Genomic DNA, 20624 nt, shown 5'->3' with positions numbered 1-20624 from the left:
AGCAATGGCGGGCCCCCTCTGCTGCCTCCCACCACCACCACCACGGGCTGTGCGGTCTGTCCCACTGCTCGTGAATGTGCGACCTCAGTCAGCCCACTTCTGGGTTCGCTGCTGGGGGATGCGCCCTCCGTCTCACTGCTTACTCCTCTGCTGGTTTATCTGCATGCGAATGTGTGACCGCAGCCAGTCCGCCACCTGGAGCCCTCACTGGGTCAGCCCTACACGGGGCTGCCTGGGCACCTGGGGTCAGGGGATCTTTCCTGCCCGACCCTGCTCCGCTGCTGGCTCCGCCCCTCTTACCGGTCGAGTTGGAATGGTTTGTTGTTGTCAGACTTCTGTATAGTTCAGTTTTCTGTTCTTTGGCTGTGTCTTTGTTCTCCAAACCTTTGTTGTTTTCAAACTTGGTTGTGGGAGAAGGCACAGTGTTTCCACCTACGCCTCCATCTTGGCAGAAGTCCTGTTAGTTTATGAACTGGCAATCTTTTGATTCATAGGCTGGCACTCAATCCACTCAGCCATACCAGCCAGGGTCTTTAATTTATAAATTGAAACATAGTCATAGGCTTAATTAGAGGAAAAGGAAATTATTAAACAAGCTAGTTGGTGAATAGGGATTTCAATACCTTTTAACAACAACAACAAAAAAACTAAGTGTAGGAAACAGAGAAGCCAGAGAACTTATACGTAAAACCCATGGCATGAACTAAGGGAAAGGTGAATGTTGAGCAGGGGTTGGGGGGCATGCAGGGCAGAAGGGGGATAAAAGGGGGAAAAAATTGGGACAACTGTAATAGCATAATCAGTAAAATATACTTGAAAAAACTCATGTTATATTCATGTCAGCAAAGTGTGCAAAATTGGACTTTGTGTGAAGTTCCATGTGCAAGATGTTGCATGACAGAGTGGTAGGGGAGGTTGGGGGTGGAGATTGAGCCAAAAGGAAAAAGGACTCATGGGTGTGACAGTGGTGTGGTGATTGCTGGACGGAGGGGGTATAAGGGGACCAAATGGTAAGGGAAAACATGCAATAAAGATTAAACAAAAAAGAAATGTTGCTGTAATGTGAACTCTAAACGTGAGCATTAACTTCTCACTTTTTAAGGCTATTGCAGGCACAGCTCTGATAGAATAACTTTAGTTGGAAGAGCTTGGCTCCCAGGGCCCCTGCAGAGAGGCTTTTGATTAATCAGAGTGTTTGACTCCAGGCTCTGTCTAATGTTCCTCCTCTTCGGAACTACTTCTTGGAAGAAGACAATTATAAGAACATCAAGCGTCCTCCAGGGGATATCATGTTCTTGCTGGTCCAGCGTTTTGGAGAGCTGATGAGAAAGCTCTGGAACCCTCGAAATTTCAAGGCACATGTCTCTCCCCATGAGATGCTTCAGGCTGTTGTGCTTTGCAGCAAGAAGACTTTTCAGATCACCAAACAAGGTAAATAGCAAGTCATTCATATTTTTTGACACCGTGGGCTGAAGGTGCCTGGCCCAGCCAGAAGACTGCAATTAGCTGGACCCTTGGATTCCAAGGGAGAATGGTGAGAACTGAGTGGAGGTTGGGAGGGAGGGACTAGATTTTTGGGTTTATGAGCCACTATAAGGAGCTTGGATTATATCCTGATGATAATGGGGAGTCATTGAAGGCTTTTAAATAAAAATATAACATCAGATATGTTTAGAAATGTTATTCTGGCTGAGGAATGACTTAGAGAGGAAGTTCAGTAATGGCTTTTGGTGGTTGATGAGGTGCATGTTTGGAGTAGAGTTGATAATTGAAGGTCCTGGTTGGATCAGAGAGCCTTGGGAGAGAGTAGAGGTCAGAAGACTAAGAGCTTGATCTTGAGCATTTAATGGCCAGGTAGAGGAGGATCGCCGGGGGGCGGGGGGGTAGGATGGTGTGGCCCAAGAAGAAGAACCATGGAGTATTTGAATCTGGCCAACCAGTACGTGGTTCGGGTCACCGTACTGCCTCCTAGCTTCGACATGTCCCTCTCTTCTATTTCAGGGGATGGAGTTGACTTTTTGTCTTGGTTTCTAAACGCTCTGCACTCAGCTCTGGGAGGCACAAAGAAGAAAAAGAAGAGTGAGTCCTTCCATTTTGTACAAGAGCTCTTTTTTGTTTGCTTCCTTTTAAGAACACTTTGCCCTTCTTACCCTTTTCTCATTAACTATTTAATCTTTTTGTGTTGGGATGGTATTTATGGACACATGGGCTAAATTTTTTTCTTGAATAGGCCCCTCTCTATTTTTCTTTTTTTTAGAGATTTTATTTAATTTTATTTGTTTTTATTTTTTCTGCTGAAGAGTTTTACTTGTCATGAGAAGCAAAAGGAAGCCACTAATGAGTGACATCTTCTCCCTCTTCGCCCATGGAAATATTTATATTGCTGACTTTTTTTTGTTTTTTTTTATTTCTTTCTCAATTTTTTTCTCTTCTTTATTCCCCTCCATCCTGCACCCCATCTCCCACCAGCATTCTCCACTTAGTTCATGTCCATGGGACATACATATAAACTCTTTGGCTTTTCCATTTTCTGTACTGTTCTTAACTCCCCCCTATCTATTTTCTACTTACCATTTATGCTTCTTATTTATTGTACCTTTTCCCCAGTTCTCCCTCCCTGCTGATAACCCTCCATGTGATCTCTATTTCTGTTCCTGTTCTAGTTGTTTGCTTACTTTGTTTTTGTTTTTAGGTTCAGTTGATAGTTGTGAGTTTGCTGTTGTTTTACTGTTCATAGTTTTGATCCTCTTCCTTTTCTTAGATAAGTCCCTTTAACATTTCATATAGGGGCTTGGTGATGGTGAACTCCCTTAACTTGATCTTATCTGGGAAGCACTTTATCTGCCCTTCCATTCTAAATGAAAGCTTTGCTGGATAGAGCAATCTTGTATGTAGGTCTTTGCATTTCATGACTTTAAATGCTTCTTTCCAGCCCCTTCCTGCCTGCAAGGGTTTTTTTGAGAAATCAGCTGAGAGTCTTATGGGAATTCCTTTGTAGGTAACTGTCTCTTTTGCTCTTGCTGCTTTTAAGGTTCTGTCCTTATCTTTCATCTTGGGTAGTGTAATTATGATGTGCCTTGGTGTGTGCTTCCTTGGGTCCAGGTTCTTTGGGATTCTCTGATCTTCCTGGAAGTCTTTTTCCTTTGCCAGATTGGAGAAGTTCTCCTTCATTAGTTTTTCAAATAAGTTTTTAATTTCTTGCTCTTCCTCTTCACCTTCTGGTACCCCTATAATTCAGATATTGGAACGTTTAAAAATGTTCTGGAGTTTCCTAAGCCTCTCCTCATTTTTTTGAATTCTTGTTTCTTCATTCTGTTCTGGTTGAATGTTTCTTTTTTCCTTCTCCAAGTCATTGATTTGAGTCCCAGTTTTCTTCCCTTCACTGTTGGTTCCCTGTACATTTTCCTTTACTTCATTTTTCATAGCCTTCACTTTTCCCTCTATTTTATGACCCTATTCGATCACTTCTGTGACCATCCTGATTACCAGTGTTTTGAACTGTGCATCTCATAGGTTGGCTATTTCTTCATCACTTAGTTCTATTTTTAGAGCTTTGATCTGTTCTTTCATTTTGACCATATTTTTTTTGTCTCTTTACAACTATTAGTTGTAAGGAGCAGAGCCTCAGGTATTTGCCAGGGCAGGGCAACAGACATCACTGCAGTGTGGCACTGTATGTGGTGGTGAGGGGGCATCCCAGAGGGAACATTGCCACTTGCTGGGCTCTTTGCTGGCTTTCAGTCACTTCCCTTACTACCCACAAGCAAATTGGGCCCTTCTGGTGCTGATTCCTGGGTGGGTGGGTCTGGGTATGTTCTAGGATCCTGTGGGTCTCTCCAATAAACTCTCCCCTGAGGCTGGGAGTTTCTCCTGATGCTGTAACCTCCACAAGTTTTTACAGCCAAAGGTATTGAGGATTCATTCCTCCATGCTGGAACCCTGGGTTGTGCAGACTGTGTTGCTCCACAGTCGTTCCTCTGGGTTTAGCTGCATGCAAATGTGAGACCACCAGCCCCCACTTTGCTGGTCCTACTCTGCCCCAGCTGCCTGTCTCTGCCCTTCCTATCAGTCTGGGTGAATGTTTCTTTAACTCCTTTTATCAGCCAGGCCCTGTATGAGGTGGTCAAAGGGCATTTTGTGGAGCAGACAGACATAAAAATTATTCACACAAATAATTATAAAGCTACCGTGGTGGTATACATTACAAAGGTACTTCTGTGTTTAGTGGTAGCTTTGAGTTTTATGCTAGAAGATGTTGGCTTATTTCCGAAATTTAGAAGGTAGGACTATTATGGAAATACTTTCCAGCCTGATAGAATTTGCATTTTGCTTTGTGTTTGTACAGCTATTGTGACTGATGTTTTCCAGGGGTCTATGAGAATCTTCACTAAAAAGCTTCCTCATCCTGACCTGGTGAGTAGGTTGAACCTGAGTCTCAGACTGAGAGGATGTAGGGTTGATAAAGAGGTGCTTACAGAAGCAGTATGGCCTCTGGCCCCAGGAAGAGGGTCTACAAAACACCTGCCAGGGGCTAGCTCCCTCGGGTTCCTAGCCTGTTAGCGTGCCTTGAGTTTGGGAGTTAGTGGTTGGGTAGGGTCTGCTGGTTTAAGTGGTCTGGTGATTGGGTGGTGCTGGTGTGTTTTTTCAAAAGCTCAGATAAGCTTTCTAGATCTAGCTTTTAAAATAGTCTTGGTATTTAAGTAAAATCTCTGCAGATGGAAGCCTATATTCTTGCATTAATCTAATCAGGTGGTGAAGCTGCCCAGTCTGTTGACTTCACTTCATTAAAAAAGGAAGCACAATGTAAATGTAACAAAAACACTGTTTTTGTATCTGTGCTGGTCTCTCGCTCCTTACACTTCCTTTTTCTTTCTTTTCTTTTCATTCTTAGCCAGCGGAAGAAAAAGAACAGCTGCTTCATAATGATGAGTACCAGGAGACGATGGTGGAGTCCACCTTCATGTACCTCACACTGGACCTTCCTACGGCACCGCTCTACAAAGACGAGAAGGAGCAGCTCATCATCCCCCAGGTGCCGCTCTTCAACATCCTGGCCAAGTTTAACGGCATCACTGAGAAGGTAGCCCATTTGCACACCTGCTGCCCTGCTAATACCTCTTTGTCTCTTGACCACCCCCCCCCCTACTTATTTATGCATTGGTTGCTTGTATTTATTTATTTGTTTATTTTATCAAGTTGTTCAAGTTTTCTCCCTTTGCCCTCCTCTGTCCCGCCCAACCCCTCATGATTTTTAATTTTCTTTTCATTTTTCTTTTCATACTTAGAAATTGCCACATGTGTGTAATGCATTCTGTTATAAAGGGTGTTGTCCTAGGTGAGCCTCTCAGACCCATGCTGTTTCTAGCTGATTGCCCTACGACTCCTAACTGGAATTGTGCTGTCCTCTCTTATATTTTCCAATGTCGCTTTAAACCTCCTGCTTCTGGTTAGTATGGAGGAAGGAGGGGCAGGTAGGATAGAAGAAACTCACAAAAGTAGGAAAAATCCCTACCTTTAAAAAATATGACATCAGTATTAAAGTGGAAAAACTAAAATATAAATAAATAATTTATTCTTACTGTGTCAAGTTAAAAGTTTCTTTTTTATCTACTGAGCTGTTTCTTGGTTTAATTCCCTTCTTCATCCTGGGTTGAAGATTAAAGATTTAATCCTTTATTAGCGAAGACTCTTGTTTTCACATATTAAATACCAACCAAAAAACTAGTTAAAGGAAAGAGGAACTGTATTGGAAGGCATGTCTTAGGGTCTTAGGAAGGCTTGAACTGAGCAGGCAGGACTTGGGAATGACAGAAACTGGAGTGATGGCGTTCTCAGAACTGGTGGTCTGTTGACCATCCCTTACAAGGGCTGCTGTTAGCCTGATCTCAGCGGCTCCACTACGCAGCAACTGCCTCTCCGCTCCAGGTTCCTGGGAGGGAGTTGAAAGGCCTGCTTGGATCAAGTGTTCTTTCTGGTCAAGGGCCCTGGAATAGGGATCTTTCCTTAAAAAGGGGGTGTTGTGATCTAGGCAGCCACCCCAAGAAGTCTCTACAACATAACCTTCCCTGACCACCGTTACTGTTTCCATCCAATATCCAAGTTAGTTTTCAGGAATTTTTAGTGATATAATAAGGGGAACATAATAAGCAGAACAAGCACTGGGTGGCCATGTGCAGTTGCAGTTGCCTAGGTCACAGGCACGTGTATATGCGCGTGTGCGTGTACACACACACACACACATAGGTAACAGTATCTAAAAGGTCATTTATTTTGGGCAGGTGAAAGAGAGACGTTAGGCCTCGTATAGCTCGGTTCTTTATTTTGTTGGCTTTAAGGGACAGATCTGGGAATCTAAACTCAGATTTTTCTTCTGATGTTTTCAACTATGTCACTTGATTCCTATTATCACTGTTCAAACTTAATATTAAGGTTCCCATGGACCCTAAGTATTGATTTAAATTTATTTTTACTGTAACGTTGCTTAAGTTAGTATAAACTTAAATGTTGCTATAAGTTTCTTAGACGTGCAACTTTTAAGTATAAAATTATAGCAAACTTAAGAGTTATATACAATCAAAGCTTTGTAACCAATAAAAATGATTAACAGGCTATTGTATTTGTTTAGCCAGAATCAGATTGTTCCTTGGTATGTGAATGTTGTACTAATGTCCATGGTGAAATTGTCCCCACCACTCCGTGCTTTCTTATGAACTACTAAGAGATCATTGTAGGCTGACATCATTGAGGGTTTTTTTTAATTGACTAGAGAGAGGGAGGGACAGTCAGGCATCGATTTGTTGTTCCAATTATTTATTTATTCATTTTTGATTTTTATGTGTGCCCGAACCAAGGATTGAGCCTGCAGCGTTGGCGTATTGGGACAATGCTCCGACCAACTGAGCTACCTGGCCAGGACTGTTCTTCACATTTTGACTTTTGATCTTTTCCCAGGCTAGTGATATGCTAGGCATTGGCAGCAAGCCACAGCTTCCAGTCAGCCACGCAATCATAAGAGTTAAAAGTTGATGCTCTACAGTGTATTCATTGTATTAGATGATTTTGTCCAACTGTAGGTTAATGTAAGTGTTCTGCGCACATTTAAGACATGCTAGGCTGAGCTATGATGTTCAGTAGGTTAGGTGTATTAAACGCATTTTCAGGTTACTATATGTATTTTCAGCTTACCACACCCCATCATAAGTAATTGAGGAGCATCTGTATAATCTAGATACTAGTCCCTTATCAGGTGTGTGACTTTGCAAATATTTTCTTCCGTTCTATGGATTGCATTTTTACCCTCTTCATAGTATCATTTGAAGCACAAAAGTTTTCAGTTTTGATGAATTAAGTCTGTTTTTTCTTTCATGTGTACTTTTGTTGTCAAATGTAAGAATCTATTCTGGCTGGGTGGCTCAGTTGGTTAGAGCATCGTCTTATACAACAAATAGTTGAGGGTTTGATTCCTGGTCAGGGCACATACCTAGATTGTGGGTTCAGTCCCCAGTCAGGGCATGTACAGGAGGCAACCGACTGATGCTCCTCTCTCACATTGATGTTTCTCTCTCGTTGCCCTCCTCTCTCAAATCAATAAAAAGCATATCTTGGGTAAAGATTAGAAAAAACAAATTAAAAAGAGCAGTAAGAATCCATTTTCAAATCTTTGGTCATGAACATTCCTCTATGTTTTCTTATAAGACTTTTGTAGTTTTAGCTCTTACATTTAGGTCTTTAATCCATTTTAAATGAACTTTTGTGTGTGGTGTGAGACAGTGTCCAACTTCATTCTTTTGTGTGTGGCTCCGTAGTTGTCCTAGCACTATTCGTCGAAAAGACTTTTTTCCTCATTGAATTACGTTAGCATCCTTGTTGAAAAATTATTTCACTCTAGACACATAGGTTTATTTCTGGACTCTTCATTCTGTTACATTGAGGTATATTTTGCTTTGTAATTAGTTTTGAAATAAGAGAGTGCGACTCCTCCAGCTTTGTTCTTTTTCAAAGAAGTCAGCTGGATTCTGACAGGGATTATCTCTGTAGATCATTTTGGGGATTATCACCATCTTAATACTAAATATTCTGATTCATGAGCATAGGATGTTTTTCTATTTGTCTGTACTTTTAATTTCTTATACCAGTGTTTTATAATTTTCAGAGGTAAGTTTAGAACTTTGTTAAATTTATTCCTGAATGTTAAGAAAATTTTACTTATTGATATGAGAGAGAGATCAGTTTGTTGTTCCACTTATTTATGCATTCATTGGTTGATTCGTGTATGTGTCCTGACTGGGGATCAAACCCATATATTTGTCAATTGGGGCAGGATTCTAACCATCTGAGCTACCTGGCCAGGACTGTTTTTAAATATTTTATTTTTTTTATGTTGTTGTAAATGGAATTTATGTTTTCTTAATTTTAGTTTTGGATTATTAACTGCATGTATGTAGAAATTCAGTTGATATTTGTATATGGTTGTTCGTGTCTGCAACCTTGCTGAACTCTAATTCTGACACCTTTGTAGCAGATTTCTTAGGATTTTCCATACTTAAGATTGTTATCTGCAAGTAGAGATAGATTTACTTTTTTTTTTTTTGTAGTTTGGATGCTTAGATTTACTTCTTTTTTTCCAGTTTGGATGTTTTTTATTATTAGTATTTTTTCTTGCCTAATTGTTCTGGCTGGAACATGTAGTCCACAGGTGGCAAACACAAGGCCCGCAAGCTGAATCCCGCCCTCCAGCTTGTTTTATCTGGCCCGGCACCTTGTTTCTACCTGGTAGCAGCGCTGAGCTCTGGCTTAACTGTTAAGAAGTAGTTACATTTATACAGTCCTGAAACCACATTGAGTCCTTTGAAGGCAACTGCAAGGCTGGCGTGGCCCCCGGTGAAAATGAGTTTGACACCCCTGCTTTGGTACAGTGTTCAATAGAAGTGGCATATGCACACATTTTTGTTGTTGTTCCTGACCTTACAGGAGAGCATCCAGTCTTTCTCCATTAAATACGACGTCAGATACGCTTCTTCATCTGGCGTTGTCAGATTGAGACTATTGCCTTTTATTTCTAGTGTGTCGAGTGTTTTCCTCATAACGTTGGATTTTGTCAAATGGTTTTTTGTGCCTAATGAAATGATTTTATGGTTTGTAGCTTTTGCTTTTTATTCTATTAATATGGTATAGTGCATTGATTGAATTTTGGATGTTAACCCACCTTTATATTTCTGGGTAAATCCCACTTGGTCATGGTGCATAATTCTTCTTACGTGTTGTTAGATTTGGTGTGCTAGTATTTCGTTGAAGATTTTTGTATTTGTGTTCATAGAAATGTTGATCTGTAGTTTTCTGGTGATGTCTCTGACTGATTTTGGTGTCAGGGTAACACTGGCTTTGTAAAATAAGTTTGGAAGTGTTCCCTGCTCTTTTGTATTTGGAAAAGTTTTTGAAGAATTGGTGTTCATTGTTTTTCACATGTTTGGTAGAAATTGCCAGTGAAGCCATCTTGGCCTGGACCTTTCTTTGTGGGTAGTTTTTGGTTAACAGATTCAATCTCTTTCCTTACAGGTTTATTCAGATTATCTGTTTCTTAAGTTTTTTTTTTAAAAATATTTTATTTATTTATTTTTGGAAGGGAAGGAGAAAGAGTGGGAGAGAAACATCAGTGTGTGGTTGCCTATCATGTGTCCCCTCCTGAGGACCTGCCCTGCAACCCAGGCATGTGCCTTGACTGGGAATTGAACCAGCGACCCTTTGCCTCACAGGCCCGTGCTCAATCCACTGAGCTACGTGTTTCTTAAGTTTTGGCAGTTTGTGTCTTTCTAGGAGTTTGTCTGTTTCATCAAAGGTATCTAGTGTATTGGTGTACCATTGTTCCTAGTATTCCTTTATCATCATCATTATTTCTGTAAAGTCAACAGTGTCTTTATTTTTGATCCTGATAATTTGAGTATTTTCTGTTTTCCTTGGTCAATCTAGCTAAAGGTTTGTCTTTTTGAAGAACAAGCTTTTGGTTTTACTGATTTCAGAAATACTGTTCTATTCTCTAGTTCATTAACGTCTTCTCTAATATATTTTGCTTCCTTTTTCTGCTTGCTTTAGGTTTAGTTTGCCTTTATTTTTCTGGTGTTTTAAGGTGGAAGGTTATTGATTTGAGGTCTTCCTGCTCTGGTACTTAAGCACTAATTTGATAATTTTCTTTCCATCTCTAGGAATATAAAACTTACAAGGAGAACTTTCTGAAGCGCTTCCAGCTCACTAAGCTGCCTCCATATCTAATTTTTTGTATTAAGAGATTCACTAAGAACAATTTTTTTGTGGAGAAGAATCCAACTATTGTCAACTTCCCTATTACGTGAGTATTACCCTGCTTCACTTTCTCTTAGGGGGAGTGTGCTTGAATTTCTTTTCATGTTTTCGTACCACTATTAATTTTGGACTGTTTAGTTGGAAATTGCAAGGAACAGAGCCTACCCACACTATATAAGTCAGGAATTTTTATGTGAAGGCTACAAATGTTTCAAGGTTCTCGTGGACAGATGTTTACATGGAAGCTGCCCCCTCTTACCTTCTTTCCTGTTGCTTGCTGGGAATCCTAATCTTTCATTGTAGGGAAAACAGCTGATAAAAGTAGGGTAGGACAGGTAGGATTCTGCCTGGCTTTAAAGATAATCCTGAGCAGTTCAGGTTCATCTGTTTGCAGTCATTGCATCTTCTTGTAGACTGTACTTAGGCGTGGACAGTGAGGATGACTCCAGATTTGTTTCTCACCTTGGGGTCCTTCTATCTTTTTTTTTTAAATATATTTTATTGGTTATACCATTACAGTTGTTCTATTCCCTCCCTTCATTCCCTTCCACCCGCACACTCCCTCCCCCACCATTTTCCCCCCCTTAGTTTATAACCACGTGTCTCAAGTTCTTTGGATTCTATATTTCCCCCACTATTCTCGCCCTCCCCCCTATCTATTTTCTACCTACCATCTATGCTATTTTCTGTGCCTTCTCCCCCCTTCTCCCCCTCCCACCCCCCTGTTTCTAACCCTCCATGTGTTCTTCATTTCTATGGTTCCACTCCTGATCTAGCTGTCCTCTTGGTTTGCTTTTGTTTTAGGTGTGGTTGTTAATAACTGTGAGTTTGCTGTCCTTTCACTGTTAACATTTTTCATCTTCTTTTTCTTAGATAAGTCCCTTTAGCATTTCATATAATAAGGGCTTGGTGATGATGAACTCCTTGAACTTGACCTTATCTGAGAAGCACTTTATCTGTCCTTCCATTCTAAATGAAAGTTTTGCTGGATAAAGCAATCTTGGCTGTAGGTCTTTGGATTTCATGACTTGGAATACTTCTTTCCAGCCCCTTCTTGCCTGTAAGGTCTCTTTTGAGAAATCCGCTGACAGTCTGATGGGTACTCCTTTGTAGGTGACTGTCCCCTTATCCCTTGCTGCTTCTAGGATTCTCTCCTTCATTTTGGTCTTGGCTAATGTAATTATGATGTGCCTTGGTGTGTTCCTTCTTGGGTCCAACTTCTTTGGCACTCTCTGAGCTTCCTGGATTTCCTGGAAGTCTATTTCCTTTGCCAGACTGGGGAAGTTCTCCTTTATTATTTGTTCAAATACGTTTTCCACTCGTGACTGTTTCTTTCCCCCTTCTGGTATGGGGTCCTTCTATCTTATTTTTTCTCCAGAGGGTAAAGTCTGGAACATGTCCAGTTTTTCCTTATTGATGAGGAGGTTGCAAATTTTGATGTATGGCCCTATTTTTAACTAACCATGCAGTTGTCTCTTTATGAACATTTGTGAGTATTTTAGTGCAAAATTGGGAGGTGTTGTACCAGGTGCTTTTACTTTGCCACCCTCTAACTCAGAAAGCTCCTGCGAAGCCCTTGTCAGGGTAGGCAGTTGACTTTCATTCTCAGACACTGTGTTTCACATGCTGAAGAAGGTATCTCTGAGAACATAGGGAAGCTGGTCGCGGGGCTGGCAGGAAGAAATGTGGGTCTCTGTGTTGACCTTTAACTAAGGTAGCAGTTTCTTGTTGAGAGGAATTTGGATGAATATACGATGAGACTAACATGATGTTTAGTTCAGTGGTGTTTTTTTTTTTAACCATCACAAAGCAGTATGGGAGCTGTAACGGACAAATGCTCATCATCTTTTCTTTCTCCCTTCATTACTCAGTTGCCCAAACTGTACCAGGATTGCTGATTTTCTCCTTTAGAAATAGTTCCAGTTCTGAATTCTCTGGTGTGTTTAAGAGGGTAGTATCTAAAATTAAAGAGGTCTCTTGCAACCAGGGGAGCAGTGGGCAGTGGCAGCTTGTCTTAGGCTAACCTCCTGAACTTGCCCCCGTGGCCCCATTTTCTCTGACCTTCCAGTGAACTTAAGCAGCCCCGCCTAGACTGTCTCCTGTTACTTCTTCTATCCTAAGCCCTTCCTTGTTTCACTGTCCCCAGCTTTAATGAACATACTTCAAAAAAATTAATGAATTACATTAAAGAGGTCTAAGATCTGGGCTGTCCTAGCTGTGTGACCTTGGGCAGGCCGTTGCATATTCTGGATGTATTGTTTCATGGATAAAATGAGAGGCTTTAACTAGATGAGCCTTAGGGGTCCTTCCAGGTGTAACATTTTACTGCTTCTGGGTCTGTGATTACCAACAGTCCGAGGACAGTGGGAGGGAGGGAGAGAAAACCTCTCTAGTTAGAAATACAGGACGAGTTCCTTTTCCCACATTTTTCTTCCTGTTCTTTCAGTAGCGTCTTGTTTGTGTGACAATTAGAGTGAAATTTCGGTACGTGGAGGCCGGCTTTCTGCTACTGTGCGTGAGACCACAGAGGGGATTTGTTTGAAAGTCAGCCTGTCAGGGTTTTATTTGAGAACTGGATTCTGGTGGATCGCCACAGTCACAGGCCGTCCTGGAGGGAGGGAGCACTCTGACTCCGGGGCAGCTCCAGAGACAGGGAATCTGTGTGGATAGTAGTTCCTGCTCAGTCACCACAGAAGTCTCCTTGCTCCATCAGTTTCTTTTATGTTGGGCCTGGAGTATGTTTGTTTTGCCACGAGTTGCATTGTATTTTTGGTAATTGTGACTTCAGCGATTTGTCCCTCAGAAAGCTTGCTTTGGAGAAGCTGAGAAAAGGGTTATAGGTCACCATTAAACAGCATGGGTTTGAACTGCGTGAGTCCACTTATGTGTGGATTCTTTTCAGTAAATACAGTATGCCCTTTATGTCCCCAGGTTTTGTATCTGCAATTCAAACAGCCTTGGATTGAAAACAGTATTTTCAGTTCACGGATGAAAATCTGAGGATGCGGAGGCCAATTGTGCACATACCATTTTATAGAAGGGGCTTAAGAACTGAGTTTTGGTATCTGCAGAAGGTCTTGGGACGATTCTCTCTAGATACCAAGATACAACTGTAGTTAAGTTTTGGGGGAGTAAAAATATATACATGGGTTTTCAACTGTGCAGGGGATCAGTGCACCTGACCTCCACATCATTTGAGGGTCAGCTGTACGCCTTGACTAGACAGCCTTTTGGAGAACATCAAATTGTGTGACTAATTCTGGAAACCTGCACTTAATTTCTTACATAATGAAATTACTTTTAGAGTAATTTGGTTTTAGATTAACAAACTCCCCATTCTTGAAAAGGACCCTTTTCATACCTAATTCTTCTGTGTTTTATCCATAACACATCTTTCTACCAGAGTTTAACAGACTTGCAGTTGAGTGCCCTCTGCTCATTTGGAGATAGGGTTTGGGAGCACAGGTTTAAAGTTTTACTTTCAGCCCCAGCTGGTGTAGCTCAATGGATTGAGTGGTAGCCTGGAAACCAAAGGGTTGTTGTTCGATTCCCAGTCAGGGCACAGGCGTAGGTTGCAGGCCAGTCCCCAGCAGGGGGCTTGAGAGAGGCAACCACACATTAATGTTTCTCTCCCTCTTTCTCCCGCCCTTCCCCTCTGTCTAAAAATAAATAAATAAAATAAAGTCTTAAAAAAGAAAAAGTAAGGTTTTACTTCCAGCTAATTAGGTGTTCTCTAAATTGGGCTGTTCTGTTGGGGAGATGAGTATGGTTTCCTCCTTTGGCTGTGTTTTCTAAAACAAAATGATGTAATGTATCTTCATTCCCTTTGTGGCAAAGGGAATTAAACAGTTTTGGTTCAGCCATGAAAACTTGAGTATAAATACTCCTGAAGATTTCTTAAGGACTCTTTCAGATGAGTCTGGACAGCTGTTGTTAAAGCAGAGGAGAAGAGAACCGAGAAAGTCAGCTCTCAGCAGCTGGCGGGCAGTTTGGCTATCCAGAGCTCGCGTGGATTTTTTAGGATTCATGTAGAAACTGTAACATTGAATATGTATTGCAGTTTATATGGGGCACTGTTAGCCTGTAGAAATAAATAGCTAAGCTAACGCATAAAAAGCTATATAATATACCTAATTAGAACAAAATTGCATATTTGTTTATAATTACATGGTTTACATTGAAAAGCTTTTATATATTTTTGATAAATAATATACTTTCAGCCTAAAATTGAAAGGGAGATAGCTACCTAGAAGTCCTAGAAATGACCCCCTAGATATAATAACTGTTGTTAGCATGTCTCAGGCATTCTAGGGATGACATTGCTGTGTTTTATGTTGTGAGTGGTAGCACATCAGTTCTACAGATTGGAAATATGATATAATCTCTCATTCTCCCTTGTATTACTTAAATTCTTTTTTTAAATATTTTTTAAAATTTATTTATCTTTAGAGGGGAAGGGAAGGAGAGAAGGAGAGAAATATCAATGTATGGTTGCTTCTTGTGAGTCCCCTGCTGGGAACTGGCCTGCAACCCAGGCATGTACCCTGACTGGGAATCGAACCGCTATCGTGTGGTTCGCAGGCCCGCGCTCAATCCACTGAGCTACACCAGCCAGGGCTATATTACTTAAATTCTTATAAATCTTTCCCCATTTAACTATTTGAAAGTTCTTAGTAACTGTCTTAGTAAGCATTTATTATGGCCCTTTACTTTGCAGTAACTAGTACACATTTATATTGAACTGATGGATAGAGTTCAACAAATAAAACACAAAAAGATATTTTATTCCAAGTATAGTAAGAATGTTATTTTATATTTGAAAGTGTTCAGATATTAAGAATAAATTTGATGTTTCTAAGCCCCAGTTGAAGGAACCTAGTCAGTAGTTTCAGCAACTAGAACGAGAAATTGGGAAGCTGTGGGGTAGCCAAGGTGGTCACATAAAGAGAAAGCTGGGCTGCACAAGGAAGGAGAATAAAGCTGGGGTTAAAAGCAGGAAAGAGGGCAAGTAGCTCTCTTAAATCCTGCTTTTTCTTCTGTGCCTGGTTCCGGCTGCATTTCCTAGTATGAAAATCTTTTTTTTTAAGATTTTATTTATTTTTAGAGAGAGGGGAAGGGAAGGAGAAAGAAAGGGAGAGAAACATCAATGTATGGTTGCTTCTCGAGTGCCTTCTGCTGGGGGCCTGGTCCACAACCCAGGCATGTGCCCTGACTGGGCATCAAACCCGTGACCCTTTGGTTTCCAGGTTGGCATTCAATCCACTGAGCCATATCAGCCAGGGCTGAAAATTGTGAATGAATTCCCCTTTTGCATTTAAGCTATGGGTTGGTTTCTATTACTTGTAACTATTCTCCTTGGCTAAAAGAAAGACAAATAAAGAAGCAATGTCCCAGAAAATCAAAGAAAAATAAATCAGAATGCCTGGTTTGCCGTACTGAAGTTTTTACTGTGATTACCTGCAGTGGCAGCTCACATAGTCATGTGGTCAGGTCTTCATTAGCCTGAGGCCAGAGACCTGGCATTGCCTGAATACCAAATCTGCATCTGATTCCCAGGCCAGGCAGAGGATGAGGGGGTTGCACCTGGTGTCTCACTTAATCCTCCCCATCTCATCGTAGAAGAGCCTTAAGTTATGTAACCTGCTTAAACTCATGCTTGACTCAGAAGTAGAAGAGCCTGGATTCTAGTTCAAGTCTAATGACTCTAGGCTCTTCACTACACTTGACTGCTAGAGGTGCTTATAAAATGTGTTTTTTTCACAGAGTCAATCTTTCCAGTTTAGCTCATTTTTTTTTGCAGATTATGTGACTTTCCACAAACCTGGGCTTCCTTGGGTCTGCAAACCTACCTAGAGCCAGGATTCTAAATACAGGCTCCAACAGATTTGGGGTCCATTTGTGTAAGACAGTTGCTGTTTGATCTTCTGGCTTTATTTTTATCATCACCAGAAATGTGGATCTGAGAGAGTACTTGTCTGAGGAAGTTCAAGCAGTACATAAGAATACCACCTATGATCTGATTGCCAACATCGTACATGATGGCAAGCCCTCCGAGGGCTCCTACCGGATCCACGTGCTTCATCATGTGAGTAGCACAGGGTGGCAAAAATAGGTGTTGTTTCTTTGGCATTACAAGAGGGCAGCTCCCTTGAGTTTGCCCTTTCTTTATCCTATGTTGGGATTCTGCAAGAAATAAAGCTGTCTGGTGAGTTTAAGGCAGTGGTTCTCAATTTCAACTGCACATTGGACTCATCTAGGAATTTTAAAGTAAATCTGATATTCGGGCACCACCTCAGGCCAGTTTCATTCGGACCATGTAATTTGTGCCTGTTGGTTTTCAAGTCTGGTAGAGGCCAGGGATGCTGCTAAATATTCTACAGTGCACAGGAAGCCCCCAAAGCAAAGAACGATCTGGCCTGAAATGTCAGTCAGGATTAAGAGTCAGCATTAGAGTACCTGGAGTTGGGAGCCAGGCGTCACTGGTGTGTGAGTTTCCCAGGAGGGTACATTTCATTGTGCGGCCAGACTGGAGCCTCACCCCCGACCGTGGAGTCCTCGACCGGCAGCACCGACATCCTGAGAACATCATTAGAGGTGCAGAACCTTGGGCCCCACCCAAACCTGCTGAGTCGGAAGCTACACTTTTTAAAAAAGATTGTATTGATTTAATTACATTTATTTTTAATTTTAAGTTTTATTTTTTTAAATAGAGGAGAAGGGAGGGAGATAGGGAGAGGAACATTGATTAGTTGCTTCTTGCATGCCCCTAACTGGGGACCTGGCCTGTAACCCAGGCATGTGCCTCGACCAGGAATTGAACTGGTGACCTTTCAGTTTGCAGAACAATATGCCCAACTCACTAAGCCACACTGGTCAGGGCTGTTCATTTAATTTTAGAGAGACGGGAGGGGAGGGAGAAAAAGAGGGAGAGAAATACTGATTTGAGGGAGAAAGATTGCATGCTCCCTGACCGGGAATTGAACTCACAATCTTTTGTTGCGTGGGATGACGCTCCAACCAACTGAGCCCCCCTGCCGGGGCAGGACACTTTTTCTTGAGGATTTCTGTGTTCTGTGGGATGGTGGGTGGGAATGTCCATTTTTAGTTTCCAGTAGTTAACACTGTACCTCCCAGGTGAGTGTGTCCAGTCGGTCATTTCTGAGCAGCAGAGAGACATTGTAGGTGAGGAGTAGAGGACTTTTTCTTTTTTCTCTTTATTGTTCACCTGAATTCTTAAAAATGTATAGTGTTTGGACTTTGGTATACTTAAAGGACTCTCCAGCAGGAGTTGTGTTTGCCAAGGTCAGCACCCTGAGAGCTCTTTAAACTGAATAATGCCAGCAGAGGTCATGCGCCCTTTTACCCAGGGCTTTTGTGGGGTGATGGTCTCTTGGCTATTCTGATTATTCTTGCAACTGTGGTGTTTTCTCTGTACACACTTTGGTTTTGGGGAGCAGACTAACCAGCCCTTCATATTTTTTGCAGGGGACAGGCAAATGGTATGAATTACAAGACCTCCAGGTGACTGACATCCTTCCCCAGATGATCACACTGTCAGAGGCTTACATTCAGGTGGGTTGGCCACAGGCTTGGTCAGTGCCGAATTGATGGGGTCAGTGAGAGGAACAGTGTGCGTGAAGACAGGAAGTGGGGTTGCAACCCCTTGGTTGGGCTGGGTGCCTGCTGGGATGCACTGAGGAGTGAGATTATATGGCAAGAGATTTTCAGAGAAGAGAAAAGCAGGGGAGTGTGGAAGATTTCTGAGTGAGCAAGGAGGTTATGCTTATGGCCAGGTTAGTTTTGCAGAGGTGTGGGATCTGATTTCAAGTAGGAGGAGCTGGGAGTCATCAGAACACCAGTTAGGAGTCAACTCTGAAGCTCTCCCCATTTCTCTAGGCAGATTTAGCACTTTTTGGGACTCTACAGCACTTTCTACCTGTCTTTATTGGAGCACTGACCATCTCACTTTAACTGTGTTCTCTATTGGATTTGAGAGCCGGTGTGGAGCAGAGTGTCTGTCTTCTCTTTATAACTGCCCTAGTGCCTGGCGAAGAAGGAAGACAGGCTACCAACAAGCTCTAGCTTTATAAAAAAGAGGGCAGACCCTTCTCATTCTACAGTTAACTCCTAGCAACTTTGTCTAAGTTTACAGGTTTGGCTATGAGTTCATTTTTAGAAAGGGAGTTTGGAGTGAGAAGTGAGAGGGGGATGGATAGATGGAAAAGTGAAAATTAAATGAAAGTGAATTTTATGAAAGATGAGTTATCTTCAGGGGACTTAACAAGTCTATAAGTTGAGCCACAGGCTGTGTGTTGCCTAGGGTATAGTAGGTATTTTACAAATATTTGTAGATTGAATGGAATGCCAGGTCATAAATGTCTATTATACTCATTTCTTACAGATTTGGAAGAGGCGAGATGATGAAACCAACCAGCAAGGGGCTTGAAGAAGGGGAAGTCAGGGTTTTGCTTCCAGGGGACCTAGGATGAAGATGTCAACAAGAATACTGAAGCTGTAACTGAACATAGGCTGGCTGGCTTGTTTCCGGGGCCAGCCCAGTTTGCGTGGGTTTTGGTTCACACCGGAGCTCGGGAGGGCCCACCTGCCTGGGACAGCTCTGCGCTGTCCCCCAGCTGTTCTTTGATCAGTCTGTGGTAGGTTGACGTTCTTCCTATCTAGCTCCCCTCTGACTCCAGCAGGCCAGACTCGTTTACAGCTGTATGTAATTTATTTCTGAGTAGCTACGAGTATCTGAAGGACAAGGTAATTTTTTCTAAGCAACCTAGCCTCAGGATTCTAGGAATAGAAACATGAAGTCAGTAGCACCCTTTTCACATCGTAGGTAGAGAGTTTTCCTGTGGTTCTCATCATTTCTGACATTTTGGGGGAATGAATAAATTTTCCTGTTTTTAAACCAGCCTCTGGTTTTATGTCCTTCCCTTAGGCAGTTTCTTTTAAGCCTCACAAATTGTCCTGCAGTCTGTCATCTGGGGGGACATCATGCTTGTGTCTTCCTGTCAGCTTGTGGGTGGTGTGTCAGTAACAAAATATCTGATTAAAAGTGATAAATTATAATTGTACTTAATGAGAAGCCTGGAGGTAAGTGGTTGTAGCCTGTAGTGCAGGGCTGTGTGAGGGAAGGGGGAAGGAAGGGGTCTCACTGCAGTGCAGTCCTGAGTCTCAGCCAGGTCAGCAGGGAGCCCAGAGCAACGATTGCCCATCAGAAGAATCAAGCAGAAACAGCTTTCATCGAGCCCGGTCACTGAGTAGGAGAAGTGAGACCGTGGCCTGAGCACTGTGCCAGAGCTGAAGATGCGGGACAGCTGAAGATGCTGCAACTGGCGGCAGTCGTTCAGCTGTAGCAAGTTCTCGTAAAGGGCCATGGGTGCTGTGCACTTCTGTGGCTGCCACCCTTTACTTCTGGGACACAGTGCTGTCCTCATTTGCCTCTGACAGCTTCAGTATTTCTTTGCAGCCTCATCTTCCTCTATGCAGCTATTGAACGTTGGGGTTCCTCAGGTGAGACCCTTTCTTCTCTCTGTTTACTTTTCCATGGACCATTTCAGTTATGCCTGTGGCTTCTTTAGGGGAGATAATTCCCTTCTCAATCCCATCTTCTTTAGGAGACACTTGTCACTTTAGGGGAGATGACTCGCATCTTAATCCCAGACTTCTTTAAATTTTTTAATATAGAGCCAGCTGCCTACTTGATGTATTTTGGGTGTCTTAAAGTTGACTCAATTGCAACATTGTTTAAAACTGAGCTTGTGAATTTTCTTACACTTGACCCCTTTCCTGGTTCCTAAGTAGGCAAAGGGTTCCACCATTTATCCAGTTACGTAAACTAAAAATTATTCTTCTCCCATCCTCACTTTCCTTGTCTAATCCATTACCAAGTCCTACTAATTTCACTTTGTGTTTCTTGAATTTTCCCACTTCTTTGCATTCTCTGCCAATGCCTAGTCTAACCTAGTGTTAGCCTAATCCAGGGCTAATCAGGAGAAAGAAAGTATAATAATTTGATCAGGGGAAAATATAAGTTCAAGAATTATTAACTATAGGCCTGGCTGGTATAGCTCAGTGGATTGGGTGTGGGCTGTGAGCCGTGGTGGTGGTGGTGGGGGGGGTCTCTGGTTCAATTCCCGGTCGGGGCGCATGCCTGGGTTGCGGGCTGAGTCCTTAGTGGGGGCCACCTGGGAGATGGCCACACATTGGTGTTTCCCTCCCTCCCTTCCCCTCTTTCTAAAATAAACTCTTAAAAAAAAGAATTATTAACTAGAATGGGATTAACTAGTATGCAGAGAACTCTAAAGAAGGCGGGAACAGCA

At 42.1% G+C, this 20624-nt stretch overlaps 1 protein-coding gene across 2 annotated transcripts in view; it reads left to right on the top strand.

The window, feature by feature from the left end:
* The window catches only part of USP39 (ubiquitin specific peptidase 39), a 32344-nt gene extending 13131 nt beyond the window's left edge, over positions 1-19213 (top strand). For both annotated transcript variants that reach the window (XM_037039267.1, XM_037039258.1), the window contains 8 exons: positions 1206-1431; positions 2002-2079; positions 4346-4413; positions 4892-5080; positions 10200-10342; positions 16246-16381; positions 17782-17868; positions 18698-19213. In XM_037039267.1, coding sequence (XP_036895162.1) covers positions 1206-1431; positions 2002-2079; positions 4346-4413; positions 4892-5080; positions 10200-10342; positions 16246-16381; positions 17782-17868; positions 18698-18742 — 972 coding nt within the window. In that variant the 3' untranslated portion in view covers positions 18743-19213. The remainder of the gene's footprint in view (positions 1-1205; positions 1432-2001; positions 2080-4345; positions 4414-4891; positions 5081-10199; positions 10343-16245; positions 16382-17781; positions 17869-18697) is intronic.
* The last annotated feature ends 1411 nt before the right edge of the window (positions 19214-20624 follow it).

This window comes from Sturnira hondurensis, unplaced genomic scaffold (assembly GCF_014824575.4).
Source record: "Sturnira hondurensis isolate 20B ecotype Veracruz unplaced genomic scaffold, ASM1482457v3 Scaffold0002039, whole genome shotgun sequence".
Lineage (NCBI taxonomy): Eukaryota > Metazoa > Chordata > Mammalia > Chiroptera > Phyllostomidae > Sturnira > Sturnira hondurensis.
The sequence above is the reverse complement of the archived record's forward strand: the minus strand, read 5'-3'. Positions and strand labels throughout refer to the sequence as shown.